Source organism: Pelecanus crispus, chromosome 2 (assembly GCF_030463565.1).
Source record: "Pelecanus crispus isolate bPelCri1 chromosome 2, bPelCri1.pri, whole genome shotgun sequence".
Classification (NCBI taxonomy): domain Eukaryota; kingdom Metazoa; phylum Chordata; class Aves; order Pelecaniformes; family Pelecanidae; genus Pelecanus; species Pelecanus crispus.
In genome coordinates this window covers 24,792,411-24,811,341 of record NC_134644.1, presented here as the reverse complement: position 1 = coordinate 24,811,341, position 18,931 = coordinate 24,792,411, and the positions used below count along the sequence as shown (strand labels likewise).

Here is an 18,931-nt window from a genome sequence, read left to right as displayed (position 1 = left end):
TTCCCGTTGTCTAAGAATGCAGCAGCAGAAGGAAGAAGGGACGCAACCAAATCTCCACAAAACATCAGCAGTCCGTAAGTAGTGGACTGCCTTATTTCCAATGGAACATCCAGTTATTTATGTGGTTATTTAGAACATCAGATAATCAATGATGTTAGAAAATTATTCTATCCAAATGCAGCTACATCATGCTTATTGGTTGCCTAGCAATTAACTGAACCCCGAATCTGGGGTCAGAGCCTTTTACTACCTCTGATAAAGCAGTATCTTTTAAGAAAAAAAAGAACCACCACCTTAGTTTTATTCTTCATATTTACATATACAGAAGTGTTTATATAAAAAAACTTGAAAACCAAACCATCTGTACATATAATACAGCAATTAAAGTTTCCATGAATAAAATCTTAAATTTGCAAGTTTATTTAAAAATCATTACATTAAATAAAGCAGCATTAAAATCCAACAAATGGGGATGAGGATGAAGAGGAAAATAATGACCACATAACATTTGCATTCTGCCCTTCCCATATATCTTTCACGCTAGTTGAACCTTTGTTCTCAGTGTAACCTGAAATGCCTCCAAATTCTGAGTTTATTTCACTTGTCTGAAATAATTCCAGTAGGGCCTGCACTGGTGAGCTACAAGAACTTCTCTTCTCTTCAGAAACAGACTGTCCATCCGTATACTTTACGCATAACTCCATATTCTGTTTCCGGGTTTCTCTTTTATTTCTTCCCAAGTAAAGCTTCACTTTTCTGTGCAGCTTTCCAGACGGTGAACTATGTGCAGCGCTGGCAGCCAATTCAGTAAGTTCTTTGTTTATAGCAGTATCAGGTACCTCAGCCTCCAGAACTACATTGTGCTGCATCTGTTGATGATTATCACATAAATCATGATGTTTCTTGACAAACATAGGACTGGCATCTGTTTTTTTCAAACACTTTGCTGGTAGAACTACTGCATTATTTAATTTTCGTTTTGGCTGCGATAGGTTTTTGTCTTTTTCACTAAAATCTGTAACTTGACTATGAGAATATAAAGTACACGTGCCTTCCTGAAAACACTGTATATTCTTGTTATTTACTTCTGGTTCCAGTATTTCTTTACTCAAGGGTTCACAAGCTCGAGGTAAGTTCTCTGTGTATGCTTTGTCATCTTTCTGAGGGGGTGGTTGTATGGAATTTGATGATACAACAGTGTCTCTTAAGTTTGCAGCACAGGAGCAATCAGTTTTAATATTTTCATCATTATTTCTGAACTTATTTTTTAGTTCTGAAGGTTGTGACAGGTGACAATAAAGAACCGAACAGACAGATCCAGAAATAGGGGTAGGTATTGGCACAGAATTTGGCTGTACTTCTGCAGGCTGGCGATCCAGTTTGAGCGCCTGCATTGCCGTATCCTTCCACGAGTAACTTTTCAATGAAATGCGCTGCTTTTTCAGTCGTTCTTTCAGCTCATCTGGTCTAGTTATCTTTCCAATAATAGGAGAAAAATATCCTGTACTGCACTTTGTCCTACAATGAAATTGTTTAAAATTACTAACAAACACTTGAAAGAAACATGGGTAACATAACTCCATATGCAACTGACAAAGAAATTTTTAACATTTAAAGGAAGGATATTTAGGGTAGCAACACACTATTTCTACAGGAACATAGTGCCTTCTATTTGAATTTGATGTTTTCTTATTGATTCCTACAGCTCATAAAATTGTTTTAAAAATACACTAAGTAAGCAGTCTACTATTTCAGTAAATCTCAGTTCACAGTGGTATTAAGAACAAAAGAAGCTCATGAATATAGAGTATCTTTATTTCTTCAATACTTTTTAAAGAAATGAGAAAATTATTCCTTATCTCCTGACTCATTTGCAAACAAATCAGAGCAATCTTGAATTGAGTTACCATTCACTGATGCCTACAGTCCATGAAACAAGTCTTTTTCTCCCATTTAAGCGTTTGGACTATGAAGAAGAAAGGAAAATCTGCTTTCTTTGTCCAGCACAGGCAGGAGAGAAGCTAAGTGGCTTAGAGTACAGATAGAAGACCTAGATCACACTAGGAGAAGTTTTTCCACTGGCAAGGAGATCAGATTGACTGAGGATACTATCACAGGCAACTAAGAATATCAGAAAGTTTTTAGAGCAAGATGTCCAGACATTGCTGTCCTTCTGTCAGCAATATTTTAGTACAATAGATCTTGCTTTTCTGACACTGAAGGATAGGTAGGACAACTTCTGGCAATTCCTTTCAGTCTCATTTTCCTGTGATGCCATGTGCACTTCCCCACCCCCACCCCCCCAATTTCTGCTTTCTAGAACTGATTTGCAAGGTACAACTGCATTGCAAATTTTAGTGATTTATTTCAGACTGAAAAATATGAATTTATTTGGTACCAGATCCAGAATTTCAGAACTGGCTTGTATCAGGAATGCTGTGGCCAGCAGGAGCAGGGAGGTGATTGTCCCCCTGTACTCGGCGCTGGTGAGGCCACACCTGGAATACTGTGTCCAGTTTTGGGCCCCTCACTACAAGAAAGACATTGAGGTGCTGGAGCATGTCCAGAGAAGGGCAACAAAGCTGGTGAAGGGTCTGGAGCACAGGTCTTATGAGGAGCAGCTGAGGGAACTCGGGTTGTTTAGTCTGGAGAAGAGGAGGCTGAGGGGAGACCTTATCGCTCTCTACAACTACCTGAAAGGAGGTTGTAGTGAGGTGGGTGTTGGTCTCTTCTCCCAAGAAACAAGCAATAGGACAAGAGGAAATGGGCTCAAGCTGCGCCAGGGGAGGTTTAGGCTGGAAATTAGGAAAAATGTCTTTACGGAAAGGGTAGTCAAGCATTGGAACAGGCTGCCATCCCTGGAAGTGTTCAAAAAATGGGTAGATGTGGCACTCTGGGACATGGTTTAGCGGGCGGGCATGGTGGTGTTGGGTTGATGATTGGACTGATGATCTTAGAGATCCTAATCTTAATGATTCGTAGTTTTTACTTTCATTATAAATGATCCAGCCACCAAGCCAGAAAACATGAAATTGCTACTCTACCCTTAATTGGTTTAGTGGTGGACTTGGTAATGTTAGGTTGATGGTTGGACTGGATGATCTTAAAGGTCTTTTCCAACCTAAACAATTCTATGATTCTGAGTATCTTTATGTTCAATGTCTTAACTCACAGAGACTTTAAAATTTAGGTAAAAAGGTAACTTACCTTTTTATTTTTTTTGTATCATCTTTGTATTCAACAAATTCATAAACAAACTTTGAGATTATATCATCAACAACTTGATACTGTTTGCTTTGTGCAAAATTTCGGTGCTGTTCACTTTCAAGATGCTGGAATTAAAGAAAAAACATGAAACAAATCTAATACTACTGACATGAATATACAAGTTAACAGTATGACACAGAGCAGTAAGTAAATGTCATTAATTTATTAACAGTGTCTCTGAGACATAACTATCAGTGCCTTCAGCTGCCATACATCGAGGCAGCAATCAAGAATTAAAACCTACAAGGGAAAAAAATACCCGCTTGCTGCTTTTTAGGAGATATATTCAGAAATCTTTTAAGATTAAAAAAATACATTAAACTAGCAAGTAGGAACCATAGTTGATACCACACCCAAGAGATATGATTGTATCAAAGCATATACTTGACATTTCACATACTGTTTGCAGATCTTCATATTTCTTCCCACAACATTCACAATATCCTCTCTTTCTTTTGTCCTTCTGAGGGAGCTGGACAGGAGTTCCACAGTCCTTGTCACTATTCATTTTGTTTCTGTTAACAGAAAGATATATTAATGAGTCTCAAATATGGAGCTGAGCTCTATACTTGCCTCTCACAGTACGTTTGTTCTTATTCCCTTAATTGGGGGGAAAAAAAAAAACCCAAACCCTCTTGTTTTCCTCTCAAACTATTTACATTATGTTAGTCAATGTTTAGGAAAAACAAAGATAAGAATGAGACATTAGTTAAAAAAGATTTACTGCAACAAGACAGGCAGACCCAGTGGAACTATATGTAAGCATAAAACGTCCAGGTTAGTACAGATGTACTACTATCACTGACTCAGAATAAACAATGCAAAATCACTAAACAAAAAAACTCACTTGACAAATCAAAGGACATATTGAAATATCTGTGCATAGCTGATAAAAGGAGGTTTGATAAAAACCAAAACTAGAAAAAAAAAAAAGTCTTCTAACATCTCATCTACTGTCAGTATTTCTGATGCCAAGAAAACACGCAGCAAAAACACTTGGTCTGACAGATGAACTCTCATTCTTTGGTAAAAGTAAAGAACAGTCATATTTGTTGGTTATACGTAGCTTTTGAATATGCTGACCAAATGCCATTTTGTCCTGTTTTTCTAGGTACAGGCTAAGTGGAAACACGCGGAAATTAACATCAATTTCTTCCTGGAGATTAAAACACGAAGAGGTTTTCAATAGCTGCTCCATGACCTTTGGAGTCCTCATCTGGGGAGAGCTACTGTTTGCTACAATTCACTATTAAACCACCGAAGGATGATATGCTAGCGGTAAAGCAAACCCATCAATCTCTACTTCCCTTTTACTTCAGGGGAATAGTGCCATCTCCCTGTCTAGCCAAAAATAATTCTGACAGACTTCACCAAGTTATCTGCATAGATGTACGCTCAGGACTTTACATGAGAAAACCTGTCCTGAAAAATCTCTAAGTTAAAAAGCATAGCAATGTGTTGCTCAGCACAGTAAGTGTGCACTGCTTTCAACAATCACTTTCAATCAAGAAGCCTAAACTGGCAACACCTGCCCCAGCATTTGTTGGGTTCCACACAATAGGCTCCACCTGACTGTGTATTTTTACTATTACACGAGCCTTTTCACCTTCCCTCTTCAGAACTGCAAAAGTCAGAGAACCAGTAAAGCAGGATATAAGCAACAGCATTTATCATCTGAAGACTGAATAATGTCCGCAGGTCTTGCCTGATGCAGAAGCAAGTAGAATTGACAACTTAGCTCCAAGAAGCTTTTCTCCCAGATAAAGAGAAAACAAGCAAGCACTCCCCTTCCTCTCTCCTGAAACTGACATCCCTCACATTTACCCGCTGACTATGAAATAATCTCCCACCTAACTATCTCTCTGGCATGTGCCAACCTGAAAGATTAAATAGGAATATTCATTCAAACATAACTCCTGAAATTTTTAATATATCATAGTCCTTAATCCATACAAATGAAAAGAATATTGCCCTTTTTCTTTCTTTTTTAAATGCTTCAAAAAGAACAGGCCTTTCTAACCCTCCTCTGAAGAGACATCATCAGAACTTGCTTATTATTGCAAAGGTTACTGCTGCATTACAGTTGCTTTTCATACTGCTACATTAATTGCAACTAAAAAAAGAAAAAAAAAAGAAAACCCAATAAAAAAAAAAAACAACATTCATCATGGCAACATCAGCTGAAATCCTCCAGCAATATAATAATGGTGAAGACTGGACAGAACCTGAACAGTGGAGAAGCTTTATAAAGAAAACAGGTATCAAACCTAAATGGGTCTTAGACCCTGAGGACAGAAAAGCAGCAAAAGTTACTAGATACAGAAAGTTCCACAGATAGCAAAGCTACCTTTCACCTAAATATCTTTAGTCTCTCACGTGAATCGATTTTAGAAGTCAATGAAAGAATCATTAATATTCCAGATATACTAGGCAGAAGAAATTCAAAACAACAGTTTGATTCACCAAAAAAAACAGGTCATTAAGACTCTTAAGTAGTTTCAAACCATAAAATTGATTTACCAAAAGTCCTAACTGCATCCGGAGTGCTCAAATAGAGCATAAATGCCAAAATATATCATATAAACACCTGCTGCAAGACCAACTGCAATTCTACTGGGCAGCTGACATCCACTTTTCATCTCTGAAGAGGTGAAGCAGTATTTGCAGAGTCTAATTTCTGCAAATTAGACTTTATCAACAATGATTTTGCAGTATGACTGAATACCACTGTTTTAAAAAATTTTTAACTGCCTACTTTAGCATTATACTGACAAATATCAAAAGAAGTCTTAAGAAATCCACTTCCTGTAAAATACTTACTGGATGGCATCCAAGATGAGGACAAAGAAGAAACCAGTGGCAGAAAGGAAAAAAAATCTTATGCTGACCCACAGTGATAGGAGAAGGCCGCATTTTTGGATGTATGCATCTGTATGTCCAAAAACAGGACTGAAGACAGGATAAAGAGAGTACAGAAAGATAGAGAGACACCAACAGTTACAGTGCAGCAAATACATCAGCTGAAGCATGGCCATTAGTATTAAATATCACACAAAATTAGAAGCAGAGCAATTATTTTAGAAAACAATTACTTAAGAATTATTTTAGAGAACCACCCTCTCTTCTATCTACACCTCAATAAGAAGTTTTCAACAAACCTTTGCTTAGGCTGACTTTGCTTTTGACCAGAAAGATGCTTCTTATCGACCTCAAATGGACTATATGGTTTTGGAACACAGTAGTTCAGAACTGGAAAACCGGGTAACTGCAGATAAAATGGTCGGTAGTGGCTGTATTAGACAAAGCAAGTGCATTAGAACCATCAGAAATGGAAAAATGAGTTTATAACACAACTTACAATCAGGTCAAAAATCTTGAAGAAGCGTTTCTCTCTTACAATACACAGAATGCCAAACAGATAAATATCCTAGAGTCATTCCTTCCTATAAATTTGATACTTTCTCAAAGTAGATTTGCCTTGAGTTTCCATAACTGTCTTACATATTCCCTGGGGTATGGCTTTCATGCCTATTTATTCTTGAGAGTTAAGTAACCAATAAAACTAAGAACAATTTGGGTGACGGTGCATTTGCGTTCCTGAGAAGTAGCTATAGCAGTTCCTAATATCCAATGCATTAAATTTTTTTCCATTTTACTATTTTCTTCCTTTTTCACAATTTTAATCCATTCACCATTCACAATATAAAACCTGACCTTTTCATTTTCCAGAAAGATAATTTTCCTGTACAGCATTGTACTTAGAAAGATACCAGAACTAGCAACCATACCATTGCTCTGAATATTTAAAAAATGTTTAAAATAGGGCATGCCAAAAGTTCACATACTAAATCACTTGACTGAAATGCTGATGCCAGAGTTCAGCCTGGTTTTTCCCCCACATTACTGTTATAAGCTACCCAGGCAGAAGAAAAAGAGCCAGTCTGCATAACGGGGACAGCTAAGCATCTTGTTCTGCTTCTGAACTGTACTTATGTTGCATAACATTTGAACATTCAAAAACCATTGTTTACGTTACATAAACACTTTAAAGTGTTTCAGGTGTTTGGTACATGGCTACTTTCAGAAGTCAAGTTCACACATACTTACATACTAATTCCTTGTACTTACAACTGTGTTTGTCCAGTTCTCCCCACTATCCTCATGTCCCTCACACCTATTACACCAACTCAGTCTAAGACCAGGTTTAGATGTATTTTTTTAGTTCAGGAAAGTGTCAAAAAAAATCAGGTCAAAGAATTTTGCATCATATAAACATCATCATAAAGCAGAGTTAGTTAAGAATATAAAGATGCAAAACATGCTGTGCAGAACTGCACTTTTTTACAATTCATTGCTCTCGCAACTTCTGGCAAACTGGTATTCCCTCACACAATCAGGTCCAATCACTTACAGGACCAGAAAGATGTGCAAATTTTAAAGGCTAAAAATAGCAGATTTCATGCTACTGTGGATATTGAAATCAGATTAAATAGCTTTCTTTTCCTTTAAAAATAAATGATTGAACAGGAAATTAAACTTAATTTCAAGGGATGATTTTAACTACAGTAACTTCTTTCTCCTTACATCTAAACAGTCTCTGCAGAAGATGAGTGTTATTGAGTTGGGACAACAGGACTGGAATTTAGTACACAAAGTTTTATTGGCCTTTTGGGCTACAGTATTTGGATCTAAGAAAAGATGTCAAGTTTCAAAGCTTCCAGGTTTCCTTTCCATTCATATGGCCCTTGGCAGGAAGTAACCCAAAGAACCCACCTCTCATGGCCTACAAACTGGAGCTACGTATTAACTTTCCACTTCTAGTACCTATTGCAAATATTCCCTACTATACTACTGCCTGCTCAAGCTCATTCAGTGGCTAAACACAGATAACCACCCACAGCATGCAGAGATGAAAATTCTGTATCTTATTATTAAATGCCAGGCATACTGTCCTCTTAAGTCAGGAAGTCAAAGGAAATTGAAATCTGAAAGCCACTTCCTCAAGGCATACTAAATGCTTCTGAATTACTCAGTTTGAGAACATTATTGAATGCATGAAGAGAACACTTACCGACTTCTATCTTCCACCTTGACAAATGGATTTTTCAGTCTACCTGGCTCAAGGGGGAGAAAAGGAAATTAAGAGAGAAATACTTTTCTTCGTTCAGCAAGTTACTCCAATAGCTGAATAAATAAGCAGTCATTATTCTAGAACTCATTATGTACATGTTTTCGCAAACTCTCGATTTCCATGAAGTTCTTCTACATGGTTTTCTTAGACATACAAATCAGAATACAGCAGCACACTTGACAGGATGAGAACTCTGGTACATTTTTAAGCATTCAGAATGTAAGGCAGAACAAAGAATTCTATGAATACTGAAATACTTACTTTTTGACTTTGGAGCAGTAACTTGTTTTCCCTATTGGAAGAAAGAGAGAAGGTATAAAATCCCTGTGAATATTATTCTGCATTTTATTGAAGATTTAGCTCTAACTAATTTGAAGTTATCCGGGTCTCCCTGTATTAATCATGACTTCATACACAGTCACAATAAATTTTGCAGGAAACTAAGCTCATTAGTACTTCAGAAATAGGGTGACAGGCTTCCCAAAGAAGTATTTATTTCTACACCACAAAAAAAGTGTTATCCTTGAGATGTTTCAATTTGTTTTTCCTAAACCCAAAACCAAGCAAGAAAATGCACACAGGTAAATTTATTCACTTACTCTCTCTTGTCCCCCAAAACACCTTGCCATGGCTGGAAGTTGATTCTTAAATATGGATAACATTTTTACAACACTTTATAAATGCTAATTAACTACAAGCTGTAAAATACCACCAAAACCTGCAGATGGCAACATTCTCCTATTAAAACAATTCTTCTCATTTGAATGGATTTACACAGGTTGGGTGGGTTGGGGTTTTTTTTTAAGCAATGAAGATTAAAATTAAAAGGAGTATTTTGTCTTCAGAGAAGAGTAAAGTCTACATTCAAGCATCGGCTGTTAGCTGTAATTGGTTCTGGTAAAAGTATGAACTCGTGTTTTATACTACTTGCAAAAAACCCCTACCCTGCTATCCATGAATACCGATACACTGGTGATTTAGTAGAGGATTTCATATGGCCTCAATAATTAGCCAATATTGCATTCCAAACCAACAGAACGTATACTAGATGGTATGTTTCCATTTATTTATCACAGACCCCTCCCTGCCTAGACTAGGTAATCGTACAATTTCACATGTTAAATTTAATTACAGAGCAACTGCAGATGAAGCGCACAAGCGGCTAAAACAGTTTCAGTGTCTCACTATATCATACACTAAAATCTGGGGAAATCGGGATTTTCCCATGCCAACTGCGTATTATTGGCAGAATAGTTCAAAGATGCTTTATGCCAGTTCTTCAAAAGGCTAGTAAGCAAAAGATGTGGAGTTGAGCAACTGACAGACTCCCTAGAGACAGCTTCTTCAGGAAATGTAACTGTGATTCTTCAAAATGGTCCATCAGAAGGAAAGGGTTTCTAATCACTGTGTTGTAGGGAAAAGTATACAAGGCAACTTAACCACAACTTACATCACACTAAAACCAAGCTACAATTTTTTTTAATTATTTATTATTTTGGGGGCAGGCAGAATGGAAGTTTCAGACAGTTCAGTACTTCTGATTCTTAGATATCCTCTGCAAGGGCAAAGGTCCACACATTATTTGATCAATGCTACTATGGAATTTATTTTTGAATAATGCTGAAATATATAGCTAGTACTTTCTATTTTTCAAAGATGGTTTTAAAATCAATTCATAAAACATATGGGTCTGTGAAAAACTGAACATGAGCAGACTTCATTAAAATAAAATCTGTAAGCTTCACAGTAGGTAGTATTTGGTACGCCTGTGTTTTCTCAGTTAATGAAACAAATGGCATTTTCACAAATGGCAAAGAGCCACTTACCGCATCTTTACAAGAACTGCCCACTCTTTTGATCAAGTAGAGCTCCTTTTTCTTTTGTTCAATGTAATTCTTGACATCTGGCAAAAAGAGGGAGAATTATACTCAGCTAAGTTTATTTTTGTACGTTTGAAGTAATTTGCTATTTTTAATATTTTGAATTCAATAATAATTAAATGAATGTTACAGGTTCAAGCTAGGCTTCATCAAACAAAAATATTTACCATCAATATAAAGTATCTTCACTCCCCAACTCAAAGCATTGGACAGTATACTACCAGAGGGGATTAAGTCCTGCAAACGACAAATTATATTAATAATTTTCAGCAATATATGGTAGATCATGTAAAATAATTACAAATATATTACAACATGTAATATGAAAGCTGAGATCAAAGTGCAGGTGCTTTGCTTCCTGCCAAAAGACTATCGCTCTCCTCAACTGACTTTTCCATCCCCACATCACACCAGTTCACCATCAAAAGATTATATTTAACTTTTCACAAAGCCAAAACTGTTCTCCACTGTCACATTTTATAGTAAGATTTGAAGAGAGTGAATTTATACATTAACTTCATGAGCACCTCTCATGCTGGCTATACTAGCAATCCTGAAAAATTATCATACTGGTCACAAGACACTCAATTCTTCAGGGAACACCCAGAAAATATGACCCGACAGTTTTACTTAAGACAATCCTCAACTTCTGCCTGAGCATTCCATGAGGACTTCTCTTTTAGACCACTAAGACCACTCTTGCCACTGCTTGTTTTCTAGATGAGCAAAACCAGTTTCTCAAGCACGGAATTGTTGATTACTTGGCCTACCTGCTCTTTGATTGCTTTTTCAACTAAGGATTTTCCTCTGCTCATACGTACCTATATCAAAACAGAAACATATTTGTAGCAAGTTAGAATTTATTTCAAAAAAACAAAAGGCAAGACAATTTACATTGTTGCTAACAAATATGTATTTTAGCTATGATAGTCTCCTTTTGTTCACTGTACTGCTATTTTTCATTAATTCACACCTTCCCCACAAGGTTACAATTGAGACAGTCTAGGGAAAGAAAAGAGAAAAAAAAAAAAACCCAACAAGTAACTATTTTCAGCCAAAGCAGGTCACTGCATGGCTAAAGCAATATTAGTGCTGGAACAACACAGATGGTGGAAATAAGCAGCCAGTGGCACACACCAAAAGATAAGCTTTCATCAGCTGGACTTGTGCCAAATTAAGCTAACAGTCATGAATATAATTGTAGACTCTATCTTATCGCCATCTTTTCTATCACCAGTGCATCTCCTTTTGTACTGCATGCTGTTTATTCATAATGAGCATGCCTTTACCTATCCAGGTTATTTGCAAGATGAGGTGATCCCACCTATGTAATACACAGACTAGCCCACAGAATGGCTTGCAGTCATGTTTCTAAGTACCATGTGTATAGATAGTACAGCTAATTGTTTCCAACTGTATTTTGAAAGGATGCAATACTTGCCCATGTAAGAAACTTCACATAAACCTGCACAAATTCAGATGCTGACTGTTGCAATTAACGTGATCCTCTAAGAGCTCAAAAAACTCAATATTCATAATATTCAATCTTATTTCCTTGAACTACCACCAAAGAGTGCTTCTGTAGATATCTGCACTAACAACATCACAGCAACCAGATGTTAATAGGCTGCGTTGCTAAAGAGAGAGGAACCACTGGATGCCATCAAGAGCCTATCCATATTGATCCAGCTGTTAATGTTTAATTACAAGTCAGTCATACTATATTAGAACAGATTTTAGTGTAGTCTGCTTATTTGCAGAAAATGCTCTTTTTTTAACTAGTTTTTTAAATTTGGCTTACTTAGTTTGAGTTAGTTAGGTTTAACAAGTTAGCCTGAACTAGTTTAAAATTATGTTTGACCTGTTAAAAAAAAAAAATTAGAAAAACCTTTTCCACCCAAGGAACTGTTGCCATCTTTAGGAAACAAAACAGGAGAAAAAACTGTAAAAGCATATCCCATGGGTTGTACCCGATTTGTAGTATTATTACTAAGAAACTTACTGTATCTACTATCTTAAATGAACTTCCATCATGTCGATCTTTTCGGTTGCTAGGTAAAGGCGAACTATTTCCTCCATTATGTGCAGATTCAGGGCTAGGAACTGGAGAAATCTGACCGAGAGTTGGAGCAAATTTTGCCTCCTTTTTATTAGACACCAGATAGCTGATATCTTTACTAAGAAAACTCTCCACTCTCTAAATATAAAGATATAAAGCAAGTAATTACTTCAGGACAATAAATCAGCAACTCAGTTTTACATTGCATACTTTAAAGAAAAGTGACAAAACTTCTAGAACAATTAAGTTAAAAAACACTGAATTAATGACAAGGTATTTTCTAAAGATCTGGATGACAATTACAATTGAGCTGTAGTAGCATTTTACTAGTCACAAATTCTAATTTCAATTTCTTAATTTCATAATGTCTATCAAAAGAGCTTTGCTTTGTTTCAATTATTATCATTCTTTGAACTATCTAGCTGTAATACTTTCCAAATAGAAGAATTCAAACACCGCATTGAGAATAACAGAATAATTCAAGGAAAATCACGGTTTATGTAATTTTATGTAACAGAAACTACATAGAAGTGTTCAGCTAAACTTAAAGGCATGTGTATGCAAATGTAATTTACAGTTTGCAAGAAGCTATAAATCCACTGAGTTTAGAACCAGCAGAAAAATCAAAATTTCAGGGTAGTTACCATGTTTCACACCTACAGTATTCATAACACTTCTCAAAAATGTAGAAGACTTAAGCTGATTCATAGTATTTTCATACTCAGCAAGACAAAATACGTGGTTATCCTATGCTCATTCATGGACCAATGGACCATTTTGCTCCTTCAGTCTCTTGTTACCAACAGCTGTGTGATTATCAGCTGTATTTGCCTTGTTACTTCTTGCTAGCTTATGTAGCTTAAAGTATTTTCCTTTTCTCCACTAATCAGCCTGGAAAGCACAAATTGCACAGGCAGCAAGCCTGAAACTGTGCCTTCCCATTCTGCTCTATGCACCTTTTACAGAAATGGGACATAGAGAGAGGCACTTTTGAGTGCACTTCACAGAAGTAATAACGAAACACGTGGTAGTTGATCTCGAGGGTTCTGGGCTCCTCAGATTTAGGCATATACTCCACAGAATAAAACAGAAAAAGTTCCTTTTCAGTCTTTAATTTGCAACCTTACATTTCACATATGAACTCCTAAAATTCTGTTTTAGAGAGAAAGACGAAAGATAGCGTGCGCTCATTTAATGCTAAATGTAAACAGATGCATTCAACTTGAAACCATGTTATTGCAATTCCTTGCCTCTACTATCATTTCAGACAGCATCTTGATTTACAAGCACCAGTTTCGTAAAACTGCTCAGTGCTCCTCTGAGGTCAAAGAAGTATTGCCAAAGCAACATTCAGAATAGCTAGCAACTTAAGCAGATCCCTTTTGCTTCTGTGGTTAAAGGGTGTTTAATACTTTAAGTGCCAAGATTTCTCTACACTAATTCAAAATATTCAACTTTAAAGGGGACTAAGCAATTGCATTGCTTGTGTGTTACTATGATATCCCGTACTTGCTTGTATCAAAGTGTTTCTTCCATACAGAAGAGAGAATCAGGAAAAAAAAGTATTAAGATGCTCACAAAATCTATGATTTAAATAAAAGTATTTAAAAATACTTATTAACATACTCTGTGCAGAAAGTACTTACTGAAGTTATTGACATTTAGTAAGCATATGCAAAACACTTCCTCTAATCTCTTTCAGGTTCAGCTGAACAACTTTAGTTGTAACATGTATACATGTCAATATAGTCAGAAGCAGCACAAAAAAAAATCACCTCAAACAATGAAATTTTAAGCAAATGAATAATCAACTGAAAATAAACCTTCACAATAAACTTTTGTTAGAAAAGCAGCTTCTAGCAAAAAAAACAAAAAATAATTTGTTGATAAGCTAATTGTTTGTATTAAATATTAAGACAAACATAAAAAATCCTGTCACATATAAAATACAAATAACATTAAAATGCAGTCATAAAGAACATGGGAAAGGCATTCCACATGGGCAGATTTTCTTCTAGTTTCATAAAGGTCTCTGCTCATTAACTTACTCCTCCTAGCTCTTTGAGGTCCTTTCCTATTTTTTCAGAGATCACATTTGATGGAATATCGAGGTAAAACACCTTCCCAGTGAGTGGCTTATATTTAAGTTTCTCTGGTTTTCCTGTATCTTTTTTCACATTCTTCAGAGAAGATCTTATCTTTTCTGGTTTTGCTTGCATTCCATCCGCTGCAAAAAGAAAAGGGAATTTAAACAGGACTGTGTTTTATGAACTGTGTTTTTTTTTCTTTTTGAAAATGAAAATTCCTAAATTATGGACATGGACAAGGCAAGCTTCCGTGCAATACAGGACTTTTAAAAAATAGCTCTATGTTAAACATGTCAAAACCAAGACATTAATAATAATACCACACACATAGCCCTTAAAAGTTTCTTCTTAAAATCATACCCTAAAATGGACTTTTTATTTCACTTGCTATACAATGCCACCAATTTTCTCACCCAGTTTGGCAAGTACTTGCCATCTCTGTACCACAGTGCACAGTCACTAAGAAGCACTAGAACACCATTTTAGAACAGAACCTGTCTCTCTCATTCATCTGAAACAAAAAGGATTCACATAGGCTCATTAGAACAAAAAACGGTCAAAAGTAACTGAAACACCAAAAAATACAAGCCCTAGATCCTACTGTTTAAATGAATTTTGAGCACCCACCTGAGATGCAGGGGAGCTAAGCTTAAAGTTCAGAACTATTCGAGTTACGACCACTCTTTCTGTCCCAGTGAATTTTACTCTAAAACTAAGAAAACACATACAGCAATTAAACTGTGCTGATGAACTTTCCTGATGCTCAACACAGAGCTATCCACGCAGGCCTAACTGTTAGACTAGACATTTAAATAAGCAAATAAAAAAATTCAGTCTGGGTGAGAAACAAGCCTCATTTCTCAAGGGAAATCTTGGATTGTGGTAGAGTTCTACAAGAACATCAGCTCAACACTGAGTAGCAATCAAAAAAGAAAAGAATTAGAAATTGCTATGAAACAGAAAATAAAATGGATAATTTTATTATGCCACTTCATAAACGCAGAACTCAGCTACATCTTAAATACAGCCTGCAAAAGAATAACAAGGATTATCAGACATGAAGAATGACCTTGTAGATTAAGACACTGACAGCCTGTAAAGTAAATGCTTTGGGGGAAACAGAATACAGATATACAAAATCAAGAAGAACATAGAAAGAATGGCTAAACAGCCTATTCCAGTAGAAGAGCTACAGGGCACCAAACAAAATTAGGAGTCAGGTACAAAATGAAAACCAGGAACTGATTCTCTATGCAACCGGGCAACCCTGTGTACTTGCTGCCAAAGAATGTTGTCGATACCAAGATGCAATTTCTAGGGGAGGCTGCACAAGTACACGGAAGAGGAATACTTTGAGGGGTCCTAAATGCGCAGAAGTGACTTGCAACTCATATAGTCCCTGCAGTTAAACTTAGCTGGAAACTAGAACAATATTATTAGGTGAACGTAATTATACCTTCTCTGTTCTTACACACTTCCACAGGAATCCATTTACAACCAATGACAGACAGAATCATCCAAGACTTGCACATCATTAGTTTTACATTGTCTTTTCTTCCTCACTGACTGACACCCTACTCCTAGTTGCTTCTCAAGAAGCTCAAAACAGACAATGAGGGCTGCTGCAGGAAGTGAGCAGGCCTCTTCTGGAGATAAAGCCAACATGCAAAACAGTCCCTCTGTTATGTACTCCCTCCCTCCCTGAAATGGTCTTAGACAGGAGAGGGAGCAGAACCACCACTCATGCTGCAAGATTCTGTAAGTAATGGTTATGAACACATGTAAGTGAAGCAGGAACAGCAGTCAGATTTGTAGAATCTAGAAATCAAAAGAATTAGAGAAACAGCAAAATGGGGAGGCTTAGGATAGTTTAACTAATTCAGAATCTAAACAGAAAAGATGGATGATAAGCAGGTGTGAAATTCTGTAGATGCCCAGGGATCAAATGTGGTGTTATATCCAGCGCACACACACGATGGCCAGGGCAGCTCAAAAATTAACACACTAAGTACTGGAATTAATACTGGAAAATACAGATTAAACTTCTTAGGAATAATAAAAACTATGGAGTGAGTTAGCAGTGCTGCAATAGCCACAAGAAGTCTCTCTCGTAAAGCGACTGCATCTTAATGCCCTGGGCCTGACGTGCTGAGGCGGCCTTCCATGCCCGCTCCTGACACCAGCAGAGACCTGCCTGGCTGGAGCAGTTTGCACGGCAGCGGCCTAGCGAATTTCAACAGAGCTACTAGCTCCTTTGCGCTGCAAGCATCTTGTAAAACTGCACAAGTCAGCTAGCCACCTTTCCAGTTACACACTTTTGCGTTTAATTCCCCAAACCACGCAAAGGTTATTTCAGCTGTCGGCCCCTAAGGAAGCCAGCCCAGGCCGTGCCCACCCGCTAGCCTGAGGCAAGAGGCCCAAACCCAGCACCAGGCTGACTGCGGGGGCTCACGACAAGCCTGCAAGGCGGCACCGACGCCAGACCGCGGCTGGAAGCCACCGCGCTGACGGTGGGAAAGGTCTGATCCCCCTACGCCGAGCTCCGGGCCGGGGCGCGGCAGCTCCCCCCGGGCACCCCCAGCGACCCGCCGCTTACGGGGACGCGCTCCCTTCTCGGCGGCCTCCGCAGCGCTTGGTTTCATCTTCCCGCGAAGTCACATCCTCCTCTCCTCTCCTCTCCTCTCCGCCCGCCGGCAGACCTGCAGGGGTTCAGCAGAGCCGCTAAGCTCCCCGGCACGCAGCAGCGCCAGGCCCCTTCCCCCGGCGGCTCCAAGCCCCCACCTCCCGCCGCAGCCCGGCCACCCACCCCCCGCGGGCTCCCGGCCCGCTCCGCCGCAGCCGCTGGGGCCGGCGCGGGTCGCCGGGCGGTGCCGCGCCGTCCCGTGCTGTGCTGTGCTGTGCTGTGCCGTGCCGCGCCTCGCCTCGCCTCGCCTCACCAGGCTTTCCCGCCTCCGGCAGCCGCAGCCCCAGCCCGCCGCGCTGGGCCTCGCTCCTCCCGCCGGGGCGCCCGCTGCCCCGCCGCGGGCCGCGCGCCGCCAACGGTCGGCCCCGGCCGCGCGCACGCGGTAGGGCGCGGGCAGGCGGGGGAGGGGCGGCGGGGCGGGGTGAGGGGCGCGGGGCGGCGGCCGCTCCCTCCGCCAAGGGGAGGGCGAAGGGAGAGCGGTCGCTGGGGGCCGGGGGGCTCCGTGAGGGCGGGGGGCGGGGTGCCGCCTCCCCCCCGCGCCGCACCTCGGGGGCCGGGGCGGGCCGCTGGGCGCCCTCCGCAGTAGAAGTCCCGGGGAAGAGCCTCTCCGCCCCGCCCCGGCGAGCTTGGGGGTCGGGGGTGCGGCCTTCTGAGGAGCAGCCGCTCGGTTCCGCGGCCTCCCGCAGGCGCTGCCTCCCGCCGGTGCAGGCGCCGTGCCGGCAGGCCGGCGATCTAACCGGGTTCAGCGCCTCCCGCCCCGGAGGCCCCCTCCGCTGCTCTCCCTTCCCCGGGGCATTCCCTGGCCCTGGGGCCGGTCAGAGCGCTGGCCCGGCTCGGGGCAGGGCTCCGCAGCCTGCGGCTGTGCCGGGGCTGGTGGGCGGTGGCGAGCGGCGGGGTCCCGCCTGAGGACGCGCCGTGTTTCTCTTGCGGAAGGCTTTGCCCCCGGAGGTGACAGCCCGCTTGTTGCTTGTAAACGCGTTATATATGCTATTCTGGAAAGTAGTTTTGTTATAAGTTAAAAATACGTTAAAAAAAGACCATTACTTCCCTACCCCCAACCCCCCAATTAGTAGTTGTTAGCATCTGGGGGGCAAATCTTGTTTTATGCAGCTTAATCTTTCTTATCTTTTATTTGAAATTTAGTAGAAATAGCAAAATACAATGTTCCTGTAGATCAAATAAAAAGCATAGACCACTGCTAACTAATAAAGCCACAACTGCACTTATGCACCACATGTGTTTTGAAGGATGCCTGTATTTGGGGATTTTATGTCCTGAAATGTTTTTATTGATTTATTATTTTTTCCTGTCCTAGCTAGTTGCCGACACTGGGAATATATAAGCTCCTTATTTGTAGATACTGTGAGTACGCTCCTAAGGTACTGTAACCTTGCCTCTGCAGCCATACAGCAGGATTTGTTCAAGCAGTTAATATTTAATAGTAGCATTAAAACTAGTTGGTTGCTGTTTATTGCGTGAGAGGACCTTGCCAGGGGATACAGACATCGCTAGTAGGCTGTGACTGTTGGATCAACCAGGAGAGCTCTCTGAATTTTCTCACAGGAATGACAGAAGCAAGAGGCGGGCTAGATAAATTATTCTGCTGTGCTATGGTTTATGGGCCACAGCCTGGGAATTTATTTTTGTACGGATTATTTACATACTCCTAAACCCTTTGTTGCAGCAAGAGGTAATACATATTAAATATTTAATGTGGTTTACAAAAAATATAAACATTGTAATTCATGTAAGAAGGATTTGAAAGATTTGTTGTCATTTAGAAAACTTAGATTATTTACAAAACATGGAGCAAATACTCTAATT

General features: G+C 39.5%; 1 protein-coding gene across 1 annotated transcript; it reads right to left on the bottom strand.

Annotated features, from left to right (window-relative positions):
- Nucleotides 1-452: 452 nt before the first annotated feature.
- DBF4 (DBF4-CDC7 kinase regulatory subunit) lies at nt 453-17,066 on the bottom strand. The gene is made up of 12 exons (XM_075705825.1): nt 17,021-17,066; nt 14,386-14,564; nt 12,281-12,475; nt 11,049-11,099; nt 10,446-10,515; nt 10,225-10,301; nt 8,660-8,690; nt 8,339-8,381; nt 6,426-6,557; nt 3,668-3,782; nt 3,208-3,332; nt 453-1,518 (listed from the first exon to the last, which is right to left on the bottom strand). The coding sequence occupies exons 1-12, from the start codon at nt 17,064-17,066 to the stop codon at nt 453-455; spliced, it is 2,130 nt and encodes a 709-aa protein (XP_075561940.1).
- Nucleotides 17,067-18,931: the final 1,865 nt, after the last annotated feature.

Bases quoted from the DNA above. Each gene is read 5' to 3' on its own strand.
- DBF4 (XM_075705825.1), bottom strand. From the start codon at position 17,066: ATGAAACCAAGCGCTGCGGAGGCCGCCGAGAAGGGAGCGCGTCCCC. The intron at 12,476-14,385 runs GTAAGTTAATGA...CTTTATATTTAG, and splicing joins ACCTCAAAGAGCTAGGAGGA to AGAGTGGAGAGTTTTCTTAG. The intron at 8,691-10,224 runs GTAAGTGGCTCT...TTCTTCCAATAG, and splicing joins GCAGTTCTTGTAAAGATGCG to GGAAAACAAGTTACTGCTCC.